The sequence below is a fragment of the Panthera tigris genome, chromosome A2 (genome assembly GCF_018350195.1).
Source record: "Panthera tigris isolate Pti1 chromosome A2, P.tigris_Pti1_mat1.1, whole genome shotgun sequence".
NCBI classification, from domain to species: Eukaryota; Metazoa; Chordata; class Mammalia; order Carnivora; family Felidae; genus Panthera; species Panthera tigris.
This window is the reverse complement of record NC_056661.1, coordinates 167,279,288-167,295,978: the sequence shown is the minus strand read 5'-3', so window position 1 is coordinate 167,295,978 and position 16,691 is coordinate 167,279,288. Positions and strand designations below refer to the sequence as shown.

General features: G+C 49.4%; 1 protein-coding gene across 3 annotated transcripts in view; it reads left to right on the top strand.

Moving 5' to 3' along the window:
• The first annotated feature begins 2,011 nt into the window (after positions 1 to 2,011).
• The window catches only part of PTPRN2 (protein tyrosine phosphatase receptor type N2), an 809,627-nt gene continuing 794,947 nt past the window's right edge, over positions 2,012 to 16,691 (top strand). Inside the window, exon 1 of one of the 3 annotated variants that reach the window (XM_042976545.1) lies at positions 2,012 to 2,169. In XM_042976545.1, the coding sequence (XP_042832479.1) occupies positions 2,076 to 2,169 (94 nt within the window). In that variant the 5' untranslated portion in view covers positions 2,012 to 2,075. Of the gene's footprint in view, positions 2,170 to 4,058; positions 4,082 to 16,691 lie in introns of those variants that run through there. The other 2 variants (XM_042976559.1, XM_042976565.1) reach the window with 2 other exon arrangements.

Below are 16,691 nucleotides of genomic sequence, written 5' to 3'. Positions count from 1 at the left end.
ACCTTGCCCTCTGTGAGGGCCCCAGTGACGTCCATGTCCTGGCGGGCACAGCCGGCTCCCTCTGTAGCCAGGGTGTGGTGACCAGCATCGACAGCAGAGAAATAGGGCTAGATATCTGGCTCCGGGTCCCTGGGCATCACACAGTGATGGCAGGCACTGTCCTGCCCTCATGTTTCTGCATCACCTGAGGGCCTGTCACGAACAAGCTTTACCTTCTAGCCCATCTAGATCCTACTTTTTTTCTTTTCCTGTTGTTTCTGTCACCCAATTTATCACCAGCCAGCTCTGTGGTAGTCGGGATGGCCTCACCCGTGCTCATGCCCGCATGAGTGCTGTCGCACCCTGTCTGGCCTGCACCCTCACTGAGGTGGATCCCTACATGCACACACGGTGGTGTGCGGGGTGCGGAAATCGAGCAGAGGAACAGCTGTCTTCAGGCCTTCCTCAGAGAGTCTGTGGATGAATCATCTCACCATCGAATTCTACTCGGCCAGCAGTGTGGTGTGAACCCAGGGTCCGAATACTAAGTGCTAAGAACACACAATGAGTAAAGAACCCCAGGTCACCTGTTTGGCCATCCTCTGGGGGGGGCTGCATGTACAAAGTGCAGATCTGTGGGCAAGTGCGGAGCAGGACCATGGTTGCTCCTGCTGTGTCCCCACAGGGTGGACAAGTGCTCTCTCTGGAGGGGCAGTTCCCTGGGCCTTTGGGTGACAGAACTCCTTGCACACAGATGGGCAGACAAGGAGGGCCTACTTTCTTGGGCACAGGGACAGAGGGTGTTGAGCAGGACCGGGTAAGGGAGGGACCTGGTGGGGAGGACAGGCATCAGCGAGGAGGTGATCACCAGGGCGATCAGGCCCAATATTCAGTTCCAATTGTTGATGGCCTGCGCTGAGCTATAGCCCCTTCACCATCTACCCTACCCCAAAGTGTGCACAGGCCAGCCCCACCGCACCGGGCGGTAAGGGGCCAGGAGGGAGAGGACTTGGGAAGGCTAGCTGATGAGCGCCACGCAGCAAGGACAGATCTGCAGGCGCAGGCACAGCAGGAACCAGACTTCATCTAGGGCAGCCGGACCCACAGGGGTGAGGCCAGGCCACTGCCCAATGCTGAATGAAGCAGGCGAGGGGCCGAGGGGATGGACACACTCACGCTCAGAGCCTGCATTCTCTCTCACACAGCTCCGATTCCTCGAACGCCCCCGGCCCAGGACCCCTGCAGCCATACCCTGCTTTTTAGGAAGAAGTCTCCCTGAGAGGTCCGCAAGGTCCCCAGGGCCCCCCGCGGACCCCTGGACAGTGGCCAGGGAGGGACACCAGGGCCGCGTCCGCACCGTGGATCCTGATCTCGCCGCGTAGAATTCGGAACTCGGAAGGCGCTGATCCTCCAGGCTGGGCTCCCACAGTTTCCTCTTCCTCAGGCTGAGGACCTCCCACACTTTCACACCCCCCCACTCTCCCGCTCTGGGCCCCCTTCTGATGGATCCACAACACGTCTGGTCACATTAAAATTAAATAAAACTAAGAGCCGGCGATCGGCTCCTGGGCGGCCTCAGCCCCAAGTCAATGGCCGCCGGCCCCCCGTGCTCACGGACGCCGCGTGGGACCACGCGGGTGGGCGCCCTGCCCGGGGTCTGAGCAAAAAGGGTCGGGCCTTTCCCCCGCCTGGCCAAAAGGGAGGGCTAACTCCCCGCGGCCAGAGGGCCACGTCCCGGGCGGGCCAGTGCGACCACGGGGGACCCGGGACCCCCGGGCCGGGCGAGGACTGGGTGCGCTCGGCTCACCCCAGCCCCCTGGGGGAGGGCGGAACCACAAGGATGGGACGGGGGCGCGCTGGGGCGGCCGCGCGCCGGCAGGTGGGGCGGGCCGGGGGTGGGGGTGGGGGGCGCCGTGGGCGGGGCCGGCGGGCGCGCGGCTGGGCGGGGCCTGGGTGTGGGCGGGGCCGGAGGCGCTGTCCGGTGCTGAAGCGGCGGCGGGCGCGGGCAGCGCGGGGAGGAGCGGTGCTCGCCAGAGTCGGTCCCGCCGCCCCCGCCGCGCCGCCATGGATTGAGCGCCGCTCGCCCGGCCGCCGACATGGGGCCGCTGCTCGCGCTCCTGCTGCTGCTGCTGCTGCCGCCGCCGCGCCCCGCGCCCGCGCCCCGCGCCCGGCAGCTTCCGGGGCTTCTCGGTGAGTGGGGAGGGGGGTGTCGGGGGAGGAGAGGGCGCCTGAGGGAGGGAGAGGGCGGGGGTGGGGTTGCTCGATGATTTTGGGGGCGAGGGGAGGGGGCTTCGCGGTGAATATGAGGGGCAGGGGGAGGGGGCTTCTCGGCGAGGAAGGGGGAGGGGCTGGGGGAGGGGGGCTTCTCGGTGAGTGAGGGGGGCGAGGGTAGGGAGGCTTCTCGGTTTGGGAGGGGGCGGGGGAGAGGGCTTCCCGGTGAATGAGGTGGGCGGGGGGGAGGGGGCTTCTCGGCGAGTGAGGGGGCGGGGGTGGGGGACTTCCGGGTATGTTTGGGGGAGGGGGGTGCTTCTCGGTGTGTGAGGGGGAGGGGGTGGGGGGGTTTCCGGGTGTGTGAGGGGGCGGGGGTGGGGGGCTTCCCGGTGTGAGGGGGCAGGGGGAGCTTCCCGGTGTGTGAGGGGGCAGGGGTGGGGGCTCTCGGGTGTGTGAGGGGGCGGGGGTGGAGGGGCTGCCTGGTGTGTGAGGGGGAGGGGGTGGGGGCTTCCGGGTGTGTGTGAGGGGGCAGGGGTGGGGGGCTCTCGGGTGTGTGAGGGGGTGGGGGGGGCTGCCCGGTGTGTGAGGGGGCGGGGGTGAGGGGTTTCCGGTTGTGTGAGGGGGCGGGGGCGGGGGGGCTTCCGGGTGTGTGAGGGGGCGGGGGTGGGGGGGCTGCCCGGTGTGTGAGGGGGCGGGGGTGGGGGGGCTGCCCGGTGTGTGAGGGGGCGGGGGTGAGGGGTTTCCGGTTGTGTGAGGGGGCGGGGGCGGGGGGGGGGGCTGCGCGGTGTGTGAGGGGGCGGGGGGCTTCCGGGTGTGTGAGGGGGCGGGGGTGGGGGGGGGCTGCCCGGTGTGTGAGGGGGCGGGGGTTTCCGGTTGTGTGAGGGGGCGGGGGCGGGGGGGCTTCCGGGTGTGTGAGGGGGCGGGGGTGGGGGGGCTGCCCGGTGTGTGAGGGGGCGGGGGTGAGGGGTTTCCGGTTGTGTGAGGGGGCGGGGGCGGGGGGGGGGGCTGCCCGGTGTGTGAGGGGGCGGGGGGCTTCCGGGTGTGTGAGGGGGCGGGGGCGGGGGGGGGCTGCCCGGTGTGTGAGGGGGCGGGGGGCTTCCGGGTGTGTGAGGGGGCGGGGGTGGGGGGGGGCTGCCCGGTGTGTGAGGGGGCGGGGGGCTGCCCGGTGTGTGAGGGGGTCTTCTCAGGGAGTGACGGGGGCAGAGAGGAGGTTTGTCGGTGCGCCAGGGGGGGAGGGGCTTCTCGGTGAGTGCGGGGCGGGGTCCGGGCGCGGTGCCTCGCGGGGTCCCTGCTCTCCCCCGGGTGCCTCTCTGTCCTCGCCGCAGGGCCAGGCAGGATTCGCACCCTGCCTCAGTTTCCTCCCGGGCGCCCCTCCTCCCCGCCCCGGACTCCGGCTCAGGGCGGCCCCGGCGACGGGGCGTCCCGTGCGTGCGTGCGTGAGGCTGTAGGGCTGGGGCGACGGGGAGGCGCGCCGCGGCCGTGGCGCCCCTCGCCCCCGCGCCTCGGACTCCTGCCTGCGCGGTCAGCACGTGAAGCCCGCTAGCAGCCGCCTCTCGGCAGACGGACATTTTCCTTCCGCGGCCGGGGTCCGCCTCCGCGAGATCGCCTTTCGCCGTGTTTACCCAGGAAACGTGCCGGGCCCCGCGCCCCGCTCCGCGCCCCCCTCCGCGCCGGCCCTTCGGTGGAGGAGACTCACCTTAAAGCTTCAAGGCCCGGATGGCCCAGCGCAGCAGACTAGATAATAGGGGGTTGCTAGGTGTCCAAAGGGAGGGCAGAAACCTGTCCTGCGCGGTGCCGGGGGGGGGGGGGGGGGGGGTCGCTTGGCCACCTGGCCTCCTCCGCCCCTGGCCTGGCCCTTCTGGAACCCCGAACAAAGAGGTGGCACGGAGAGGTCAGTCTCCCCAGATTCCTGGCTACTGCAGACCGCGACCCAGTTAGAGGGACAGCCGGTGATTTGAAGGGAGGTCCTCGCGCCTGGGGTGGAGGGCTGTGACCGGTGCCCACGTCCCGGGGTGCTGCTATCCAAGTCACCACGCACAGATAGTCCTTGTTAGGTAGGGACAAGCTTGGGAAGGCCTGGGGGCCTGGCCCGCCCTGCCTAGATCTCCAGGACCTTGCCTCAAACTGGTGATGAGGGTTGAGCCGTGGACCCGTCTACAGGCCTACCACCTCCAGTGAGAGCTGTTCGCTCAGCTGGCCAGATGCAGCCCTGCGGGTCAGGGGGACCCAGGGTCAGCCGATGTTGCTCTAGGGAAGGCAGTTTCTATGGGCTGAGTGGGAGGCTGGCCCTGGACTACTGTCTTTCCGTTACAATTGCCGGTTCCTAGCATTTTGCCTAAGTCACAGAAGGAAGAAGTGGCTGACAGAGGGAGCAAAGGAAAACCCAAAAATGGAAGGGTATGAAGAGAAGAAAATCACCACGCTGTCCTGGACAATACTGCCTGACAAAGCAATGATATTTCGACTGTAAAGTTGAATCCTATTAAAAAAGGGTGCCTCATTTCTCCTCTGTTTACACCTCCTGGATAGTGGATGGTCTTTATGTGGGGCGTTAGGGGCCCAGAATCACTCAGACAGGCTCAAGGATTCCAGGTGCATTAACCTGGAAATTGCTTGGCAGTGTCTACAGATAACGAGACGTAAGTGTGGTCTTCTTATCTGGGGGCCCAATCTGGAATAGCGTGTAGCCTTGTCTACCTATATAAGCTCCCTACATCCTGCCCGCCAGCCTTCTACCCTACCTTGTCCTCACCCAGAATGCTGCTGCCATATTCTCAGAATTCGAGTACCCAGTCTTCAGAAAGTGCAGGGAGAACCGGGGTCACCTATGAAAGGTATATGCTGCCATCTTTCTCTTTCTCAACCATTGGGATCTTGTTTGATATTTGGTCGCACATTGTTCCAAATAATGATGCACAATGTACGATCACCTAGAGACCTTAGTTTCGGCCCTAGCCATGTCACTTGTATTCTTCTTACTTACTTAGCTCAGGTTGTTGTCTAAAGAACACAGCTCAAGGAGATCTGAGTTTTTCTCCTTGCTGGTATCATAAAGTAGGTTAGAATGACTCTGATACTACCAAGACCTAAGACCAGTTCTTTCTGTATAGACTGCCTTGACTGAGCCAGGGGCCTGTTCAGATTTAGTCAGTGAAGGAGTTCTTAATGAAAACCAGAGTCAACAAAGGTACCAGTATCTCCTTGTTCTGAGGCACATTCCATGAAACCACCGTATTTTCACAGCAGCTGTTGGCAGCATCCCAAAGGCAGTGGATGTCTCTCACCTTTCCCTTTCTTCAAGGGTACCCTTTCCCCCTTAATCACTTTAGCTTCCTGCCCTGTCACCACCTGTTCTCTCCATGTCTTTCTGGTTCCAAAGGCTCCTTTATGACACATAGTTTCCCGTTATTTTTGACACTAGTATCAGAGCTGAACAGGGAGGGAATAATGGCACCCCCATCTATGATATGATTCAACTTTGTTTCTAGTCAAAATACCATTGCTGCATCAGGCAGCATTGTCCAGGATGGTTTAGTAATTTTGTTTTCTTCATCTAGTCCTGTCTTTGGATTTTCCTTTGCTCCCTCCCTTTGCCTTTCTTTGTGATTTCAGGACATCCTTTTGTTCGTGTGCTCAGTACTATATGAATCTGATTTGACTGCAAGGTGCTTGTCTTTAAGCTATTTTTAGTTATAGGGAGGCCAGTTTGTGAGCCTGCTCAAATAGCCCCCACATTTAAGGGCAATCATATAAAAGGCCCTTCTTTTGCTAAAGAAATACGAATTTTATTTGCCAAAGGACAGAGTCAACCTTTCATGAAAATTTGGCTTGGAGAATCCGAAAGTCAAAGCTAGCCCGTTCACCTAGCTCTGAGATAGGTGAGTGTTTATTTTCCTTCCTTGTTTTTTGCTTCCTGATTTGCCCACACATGTTTTTCATTCACCAGTGAGCCCACATGGAACTGAGGAGACAGCAGCCAGGAGCAGGAGTCGGCTTGTTTTGTGAACTAGATGGCGTGATTGTTTATTTTTAAATCAAAGCATCCTTTCTGCCACAAAAGCACACGTCCATCTTTGCTTCTTAGGGTCCATAGCTCTTGATTTTGTTGGGTGCATGGTAACGAGCAGCCTGCCCTTCCCCTAGAGCAAAAACCCTGCTACCCCCTCTCAGGCTGTGAGCCTTTCTTTGCCTGTCTCCTGCCCCCTGTTCTGGCTCCTTCAGCATCAGGTGCTGATGTCCCCATGCAGAAGGATGGGGGTGCATGCCAAACTCCGGGCTTCTGTGGAAGGGAGGTGACAGTGGGCTTATCCATGAAACCAGATGCATTGGGTGGAACTGTGGCGCTGCTGTCTCCTGTGTCCAGAGATGGCAGTTAAATGTGTCAGACTCAGAAGGAATGTGTGGGGAATAAAAAAGGTTTTTAGATGGCTTCCTCTTGGTGCTAAGCTTCGTTCTGCTTCTCAACATCTTGCAGCTCTTTTAAAAGCCGATCTGTTTTTGTACCTGGTTATCAAGATCATCCTCAGTTGTGCCCACCAAATAGGTGTAGGAGGTGTGCTAAATTTTGCATAGTCTGCTTTCTGCCTTCCTCTGCGGTGGTGTTGGGTCCCATCGTGGTTGTGTGCCAGGAATTTCGGTATGCCATGAAATGTGCAGACTCCTTGGGTTCCTGGCTTCCTGTGCGCAAGGGCAATAGCAGTGTGGTGAATCTGCAGTCAGGCTGAGAAAAGCAACCAGGATGATCACCCAGGGTGATGTCTTGATGAGTTCTATAGTGGTCATTGTTTCTTTTACATGATAATTCTGCATTTCTGAGTTTCTTTTGTTGTTGCTGGTTTTTTTGTTTTTTGTTTTTTGTTTTTTTTTTATGTAGGCAGGCTGTATTACCTAATTTGTGAATGCAGTTATTCACCCTTTATTTTATTTTATTTTATTTTATTTTATTTTATTTTATTTTATTTTATTATTTTATTTTATTTTTTAAGTGAGGAATATGGGTTCAGGAAGAGGGGAAGTTTGAAGGAGGGATGGAGTTAGCTGAGCTGTCCTTATACTTGATCTTATTAAGAAAGGTTTCTATTACCATGATCTCCTGGAGCATTACCTTAGAATTTCAAAATTCCTTATGAAAAGGTGTTTGTAACTGAATGTAACTGTGACCAAAAAAAAAATAATCCTCTGGCTTTGAGTGGCATATATTTAAATGCCTAGGTATGTGTAAATACTGCTAGTTTAAGGATTCTTGATGTGTGGAGAGGCAAACAAACAAACAACCCCCCCAAAACAAAAACAAACAAACAAACAAACAAACAACAACTTAAGAAATGGGCAGAAAGGATTTGAATCTAGATTTATCCCAGCAAATGCAGGCCCAGTGAGGCTCGGTTAACCAAGAACCTGTCTTATCTCTACTGACAAGATGTTCCATTTCTTGAGAAAACAAACAGCTGAATTCATGGCTGATAACTCTCTGCTCCAGATAAAAGCACCTGGCAGCTGTTTCCACATTAGTCTAAATTGACCTTCATGAATATGGACCCAGCTGGACTTAAGTTTTTAATCTTGGTTGATAGGGGCCGAGAAAACCCAAGAAGCCGAAAATAATCAGTGCACTTTTCTGCTGGCTGGAAACAGTTTGTGGGGGGAAGAAGGAAGCTTTTTCCTTTAATTTGTGCTATCTCCAACGACTCTGCCACAACCACTATTTAAATACATAGGCAGGAAGTGAAAAGGGGTGCGGTTCTCCTGGAAACACTTATGTTCACATATTAAGTGACTTTTTTGTTTGTTAGCTGGCTTCTGTGCTGATAAGTGGGTGACTCCCCTGTAGGTGTAAGGCACTGAACTTTGGACTAGAGGTGTTGATGTGTGGAACATCAGGATCCTGTCTTTAAAATGGCCCTTGTGTATGTGGTGTGAAGAAATAAGGAAGTTGTTCAGGGTTTTGTGACGATCGCTTGGTGTTAACTGTCCAGTGTGGAGGTGGATAACAGGGTGTTTTAGTTAATTTTGTTTTCATCTGTTCCTTCCAATCCTACTGACTGTGGTTCAGAAAACACAAGGACACTCCCAGTATATGGGACTAGAAATGGTTTCTGGGAGGGCAGTTCAACAGGCAGGAAGAGAATATTCGTAAAACAGATAGGGGCAGTGTCTCTTTATTAAATTTAATTAAAAATTAATCATACAGTAAGACTGAGTTTTTTATTTTGGTACATCATCCTAGGTATAGATTCTGATGACAGGTAATAGAATAGTTCCTTGTCCCAAACATTGCCCTGTGCTCTCCATTTGTAGTGATAGCCTACCCTGTCCCCTGAGCCCCTGGCAACTCCTGGAAGACTCTACGTGTGGTTACATGAACTCCCTGCAAGGCGAGCATTTATATCTCCATTTCTCAGATGGAAAGACTGAGGCTTTGAGTGCTTAAGAAGAGTGCTATAAGATAGTCAGTGCTGGGATTGGGTCCTAGGTCTCTGGTCTTCAGAGTCTCCTTTTCTCTCCAGCAGGTGACCCCAGGATGGGGCAGGGATAGCTCTGTGGGCTGCAGGTCCCAGCAGAAGGAATCTATGCACTGTTAGAACATGTCTCTGCAACCCCACAAGAACAGGGATGTCTTCCTGTTACTACTACAGGGACAGAGGTGATTTTCACTTGTCAGGTTGCCTTTCCCTAAGGAGCTTCAGAACCTCTAGGCTCGACAGGCCTGTTTCAGAGAGAATTTGAAAATGCTCTTTGGTCTGTGGCAGGGAATGTTGATTTTCTGAGTTGGGTTTTGTTCTGGGTCTCAGACTCAGTTATTTGGTTAGCCTCTCTGAGTGAATCTTGATGTTTGGAAATGGATAACTTGCTTTTGGACACCTTTAGCCTTACCTCATGGCAGGAATGCAAGTGCCACTGTAGAATTCATGGCTTACTGTGTTCATAAACACTCTGTTCAGAATGCTTCTGTGCTTCCATGAGATTTTTAAGTGTGATAATACAAACATCAAAGACACTAGCTCTCATTTCAGACCTGTTGGAGGAAAAAGCCCACTTCAGAGTAAGGAATGAAGGAGGGATTACTCTCACAAGAAAATTTCAAGAGTATATTTGGTCTAAGCTTGGCATTTAGAGTGGCAAACAAGCGAAGGGATGGCTCATTCTAGTCACTTACTATTTTCTGAGGCATTTGGTAGAGGAAAGAGTGAAACTTCCCCTCACATGACATGGGCATTCTGTGTCACTGTGTGTTCTGAAGGTCCATTTTGGCTTCTGATGCAATGTCCTACATACAGTACAAAAGATGTTTGGAAATAGTTTGTTTGGTGGAAGGAATTTTCAGAAGAAAGGCTGACCTGGTTTCCAAAGGGAAAAGGACTTTATATTAATGGTGCAAGTTGGTTCTGATTCCAACAGCAAAATATAGTCAACTTGTAATTGGACAGAGCAGCCAATAAAATTGGCCGTGAAGGCTGATGCTTTTTCCATTTGGAGTTGTGGCTTTAATCCAGTTCAAAGCAGTAATTAACCTGTTGTAGGGCTTGAAGCCAATTCAGTGCTTTGTATATTCTGTGATAGCTGGTATTATAATGGCAGCAGATGAGGCATACAGTGAAAGCTTGATTTCTCAGTGGTGGGCTGGGAATGGGAAACGGGGTGAGGAAGCAGCATGGACTGCCATCTACCCACCTTCCCACCTCAAGGCATGTTCTGTCCTGCAAAGGCACATCTGCTTTCACCAAAATATACTTGAGGACTTCTTCAATCATCTTCTGTGTTTTTGCCTGAAAATAGGTCACCAATCTTCCATCTGATTTAAGTGTTGTCAATGAGCAGCACACAGATGAGATTATAAGCTCCTTCCCATGCGCTCTCCCTGCTTCACCAGGGTGTTGTGGTCCTTGATTCCATGAAATAATAAACACGGAAAAAAAACCCAGATCCTGTAGGTGATTTCTGAAAGCACGGTAGGGAGTGAGTGGATATGGGTCTGGAACACAAATTGGATGGCAAAAGATACTGTTTCTGTGCAGCATGTTGACAGAGAGATTGCCTTCTCTCTCCAATCACTTAATCTTTACAGTTTGCGCTTATCCTCCTATTAGAAGTCAAGGAAAATGAAAGGACTTTACCTGTAATCTTTTTGAATTTAAACCATGAGCAAAGTACCAAATTCTTCATGTTTTTGAGAGGATTATATGAGATGGTGGAGAGTCTTTGGTAATGGAAGTCCTGGTTGTTACACTCCTGGAAGCTCCATTTTTTTCCAGTTAATGTGGGAGTTCGGTGGCCAGATAGGGTGGAATGTTGTTATTATTGAAAATATTACTATTTTAGTGAGTCCAAGTCTCAGCCAAATTGACTATTGAGATTTTTGCTAAAAGCATTACCATTACATTTTAAATAGTAATATTATTCATGTTTTTTGATAAGCATATTTAAAAATAGTTATACATAATTAGGATGCAGACCTAATTATGTTGTAATGAGAATAATTAATGGTGAGAGCACCGTCTGGATTTATTTCACTTCATCCCTTCAAAGAGATTAAAGCCCTTGAATAAAAGAAATTGGACTTAAAAATAGTTATGCACGTTTATTACATGTATGAGTGGGAAGTGTAATAAAGAGATAGGACATACTCTTTTTCAGATACACTAAGCATTTTCTTTTGGAGTCTTATGTAATATTTGATAAATGCAAAAATCAGAGCACTTTTTTAGTGTATTTGATGTCTCTAGGTTGCAATGTTTTTAGGTGTCTGGATTTTTGTCTTGTCACTGAGGCATGAAAAATATCTGATGATAGAGTCCAGAGGACACACATACTCTTGTAAAAGTGTTGAGGATCACACACAGCATTGGCTGCACCTGGGACCCAACAGTGCTGTGCACGTCTGTCTTCCACAGCCTGACACAGAAGACAGCACATCACTGTGAGGGCATGACACGGATAGCACCCTCCGCACCCCGAGTGAGGGCTGAGTGAGGGAAACATTCTCTTAACCCCCAGGCAGGGCTCCCAAATCCACTACCTTCCATGCCGTTCGCCTGAGGACTTTGGGGTGTGAGAACATGCACATGCTGGGCAACTGTGCCCTTTCAGAAAAGACTGCGGTGTCTATGATGGTAGGTAGCATCAGAAGGGGTGGGGTAACTGCCTTCAGGAGGTCTGACTTTGTTAGCATCTCTCACTGTGGGCCTGGGCTCAGACTTTCTGATTTGGGGCTCTGGGTGTGTGGGCCCGGCAGGACCAAGTCCTCCTTTGTAGGGAGGGGGCGGTGACCTCCAGACCCTGCCTTGTTGGTGTGCAGCAGTCACTATAGTTTGTCCTTTTCTGCTTGTCACTGTGCCTCTGTGGGCCACTCTTCCGCTCTCCCAAAGCTTGGTCACTCTGTGGCCTGTTGCTGGCCTTCTGAGCTGCTGTTGCAGGGGATGGTTCTTGTGGCTCAGTGTTTGGCTGGCCTGACTGTGGGAATGGCAAGGAGAGAGGGGCAGCCCGGTGGGTTGGGTGTGTTAGAATCGTGTGCACTCTTTGACGTGCTTGGGGTTGTGTCCTGTGCCTCAGGGAAGATCTGCAGGCTCTGGATATATGCCTCATTCCATAGTTTGCTCCCCATAGTTGACCTGTCTCTTCCCAGCAACCTCTCTCTCCGAGAGGAAAAGATAAGGACACACTCCCCGTGCTCTAACGGTTTTTGTGAGGTTCCCTGGGTTCTGCAGACCCCTGGACTGTTTGTAGAATGTGGGGAGCGGTAGGATCTGAGCCATCTGTGCCTTCCACCTTGCCCCGGCTGTTTCTGTGTTGACCACCAACATTTATGCCCATGTGTAAGGGATGGTGGTGTACTTGTGTTTTGTTGTTCTTGGTGAACTTCTGTATTGTGTGACTCATGTCCGCAGCACGTCACTCCCCAGAAAAAACCTGGCAGAGATATCTGTGGGATGGGGTAAGCAGAAGTGCCAGTGGGATGCTGTGTACAGGGTGGCAGGCAGGGAAGGCGGGGCATCCTCACTTGAAGCCCTTGTGCTGTGGGGGGCACACTCTGGGGCTCGCCCAGCAAGAACTTCCATGTTCTGAGACTGTAGTCCCTATTAATATCTATTTCTATTCTTGTGGCCTGGAATATGCTTTTTAAAAGAGGCTTTGCAGCAGAGTTGAGTTGGAATAGGGAAACTGTAATGTCAAGAGCAAAACTGCAGAGACTTTCATTTCTTGCAGAACCGGGTTTGGGCTAAAATGCCTCTACTGGCAGGAGGCTGGCATGGTCCTTGGGCACAATGGACCTGCTGGTTACTCCACGTGTTCACTGAGCACTCTCCTTGGGAGTGACCACACTAGGCCTTGGGTTTTCGCTTTGCTTATGTCTGGTTTGGGGCAAGAAACAAGTACTTCAAGAGGGCACATTAAATGGGGATGTTGAAAACCCAGAGAATACTCTTTAAAAAAAATTAATTTATTTTATTAAAAAATTTTTTTAGCATTTATTTATTTTTGAGAGAGAGAGGGACAGAGCATGAGGGGCAGAGGGAGAGGGAGACACAGAATCTGACACAGAATCTGAAGCAGACTCCAGGCTCTGACCTGTCAGCACAGAGCCTGATGTGGGGCTCGAACTCATGAACTGAGAGATCATGACCTGAGATGAAGTTGGACGCTTAACTGACTGAGCCACCCGGGCACCCCAATTTATTTCATTTTTATTTTATTTATTTATTTATTTATTTATTGTTTTTAATGTTTATTTATTTTTGAGAGAGAGAGAGAGAGGGGCAGAGAGAGACAGAGAGACACAGAATCAGAAACAGCCTCTAGGATCTGAGCTGTCAGCACAGAGCCTGATGTGGGGCTCGAACTTGGGAAGGGCAAGATAATGACCTAGGCCAAAGACAGGTGCTTAACCGACTGAACCACCCAGGCGTCCCTATTTTGTTTGTTTATTTATTTATTTATTTATCAATCTATTTATTATTTAAAAAAATAATTTATTTTTTAATTTGCATCCAAGTTACTTACCATATAGTGCAACAATGATTTCAGGAGTAGATTCCTTAATGCTCCTTACCCACTTAGCCCATCCCCCCTCCCACAACCCTCCAGCAACCCTCTGTTTGTTCTCTATATTTAAGAGTCTTTTGTGTTTTGTCCCCCTCCCTGTTTTTATCTTATTTTTGCTTCCCTTCCCTTATGTTCATCTGTTTTGGATCTTAAAGTCCTCATAAGAGTGAAGTCATATGATATTTGTCTTTCTGTGACTAATTTCGCTTAGCATAATATCCTCTGGTTCCATCCATATAGTTGCAAATGGCAAGATTGCATTCTTTTGGATTGTCTTGTAATACTCTATTGTGTGTGTGTGTGTGTGTGTGTGTGTGTGTGTACATATATATACATATATATATATATGTATATATATGTATATACTACATCTTTTTTATTCATTCATCCATTGATGGAAATTTGGACTCTTTCCATACTTTGGCTACTGTTGATAGTGCTGATATAAACATTGGGGTGCCTGTGCCCCTTCGAAACAGCATGCCTGTATTCCTTGGATAAATACCTAATAGTGCAGTTGCTGGGTCATAGGGTAGTTGTATTTTTAATTATTTGGGGAACCTCCATACTGTTTTCCAGAGTGGCTGCACCAGCTTGCATTCCCACCAACAATGCAAAAGAGATACTCTTTCTCTGCATCCTCGCCAACATCTGTTGTTGCCTGAGTTGTTAATGTTAGCCATTCTGACAGGTGTGAGGTGGTATCTCATTGTGGTTTTGATTTGTATTTCCCTGATGATGAGTGATGTGGAGCATTTTCTCATGTGTCGGTTGGCCATCTGGATGTCTTTTGGAGAAGTGTCTCTTCATGTCTTTTGCCCATTTCTTCACTGGATTATTTGTTTTTTGGGTGTTGAATTTGATAAGTTCTTTATAGATTTTGGATACTAACCCTTTATCTGATATGTTGTTTGCAAATATCTTCTCCCATTCTGTCAGTTGCCTTTAGTTTTGCTGATTGTTTCCTTCACTGTGCAGACGCTTTTTATTTTGATGAGGTCCCAATAGTTCATTTTTGCTTTTGTTTTCCTTGCCCATGGAGATGTGTTGAGTAAGAAGTTGCTGCTGCCGAGGTCAAAGTGGTTTTTGCCTGCTTTCCCCTCTAGGATTTTGATGGCTTCCTGTCTTACATTTAGGTCTTTCATCCATTTTGAGTTTATTTTTGTGTATGGTGTAAGAAAGTGGTCCAGGTTCATTGTTCTGCATGTCGCTGTCCAGTTTTCCCAGCACCATTTGCTGAAGAGACTGTCTTTATTCCATTGGATATTCTTTCTTGCTTTGTCAAAGATTAGTTGGCCATACATTTGGGGTCCGTTTCTGGTTCTCTATTCTGTTCCATTGATCTGAGTGTCTGTTTTTGTGCCAGTACCATACCGTCTTCATTATTACAGCTTTGTCATACAACTTAAAGTCTGAGATTGTGATGCCTTCAGCTTTGGTTTTCTTTTTCAAGATTGCTTTGGCTATTTGGGGTCTTTTCTGGTTCCATACAAATTTTAGGATTGTTTGTTCTAGCTCTGTGAAGAATGCTGGTGTCATTTTGACAGGGATTGCCCAAGCGCCACTATTTCTTTTTTAAAGATCTACACCCACTGTGGGGCTTGAACTCACCAACCCTGAGATCAAGAGTTGCACTGACTGAGCCAGCCAAGTGCCCTGAAAATACTCTTTTACATGAATTTTTCATTGCTTAGAGTGTAAACAGAGGGAAGCATTTTGACAATTTGAATAAAGAAGCCTTTTTTAAGTGGAAAAAATATTTTTCAGAATAAAGATTAGATTTTTAGTTTAGTCCCCTAAGAAGTGAGATCTAATTTTCTAATTTCTGTGATGATTTTTAATGATTGTGTCTTCCTAATGTATAGTGAAGGTAGATTTTAATTTACTGTTATCATAGAGGATGTGATTGCATACATGCAGATCAAGTAACAAGAAATGTGCCAATTACATTGCTGGTGTGCTGAAAACCGTCTTATGGAATTCATGTATGGAAAGCAAATGTCTAGGAAAATGGACCAAGACGATGTCAAAATAACAGTCTGGGAATGAATAATTATTAGTAAAAAAATGAGAAGTGTAGAAGGGACAAAGAGACTACTGAATGTTAGCAGTGAAATTAGATTTTGCTTGGTTATATGTATTTTGTCTCTTTGAGAAGTAAAATGTATTTCTGAAAGAACATCTTGATTTAGTGCTATTCTGAGAAGATAAAAATGTGCAATCAAGCTGAAAATTTGGATATTTATATAGATATGCCTGTTCTCATTTTTCAAAGGTTTTGAGGGATTGAAATATAGATGTTAAACCCATTTTAGGACAGTATCAGTAAATTAATGAAGAAGTCTATTAGTGATGTTAAAAAGTGATATTTTTGGTCTAAATACTGTTGAAGAATATATAGCATTTGTTTCATGATTACATGTTTTTCATAGGAACTCTGAAAGAACATCAGATATCCAGGGTGAATTTAAAGTCAAGCACTATGAAAAAAAGAATGTTCCAGACTGTTAGAGGCAATCTTACATAAAATAACATGTCTCACAAAGATTGTAATTAAATGGGCTAATTCCAAAATCAAAACCTTATTTTGAAAGATTCTACCCAAGTCTGGATATATTGTTATGTTGATGTAGTAGTTCCTCCAGAATATCAAAATATGCTGCTTTGCTGTGTGAAATAAATGAAGAATGGGAGGAAGAATACGCTCTCAGAAGAAAGGGCAAAGGGTTGTTTTAACTTGCATCCTGGAGCAGAAGCAGGTGATGGGTTCCTTCATGTAACCCAGTGGTTCTCAACTGTGGTCTCAACTGTCTTTTGCTTGACCCAGCTGGGTGGGAGGTATGCCAATGGGCCCTAGAGAGTGCAGGTAGGGATGCTGCTGACCGTCCTATAGTGCACAGAGTGCCCCCACCCCAGAGAACCCCAGAGAAACAAAGAATTGGTCCTAATTCCGGCCATGCTGAGCTTGAGAAGACCTGATGTAGATGGAGGGTTTTGGGAGGAAGCTCCTGGCCATGTGCTTTCGTGTGGGGGAGTAAGAGATGGGCTTAAATATGGCAGCACAAAGTGTCATAGAAAGAAGTCTTGCTCTCCTCCAGTTCAGGAATATCTGACCACCAGGAAGGAATATCTGACCCTGTCAGTCTTCTGTTTGAAACCTCCCCAAACCTTGAGGATGAGGCCCCACGTCCCCCACTTCACACCTGTCCTCCATACTGCACATGCTCTCCTCTCCACCTCTGCACAGAGATATGTGTGTGTGTGTGTGTGTGTGTGTGTGTGTGTGTGTGTGTATTTACAAATTATACATATACTCTATTGAAATAATGATTATTATAAAATAAGTTTAAAAATAAATGTAAAAGAATGATGTATTAGTAATCACTAAAGTAATTATTAATCATTAAAATATTGTTGCAGGTACAAAAACTTCTCGGTACTCACCAAAATTATTAGTAATG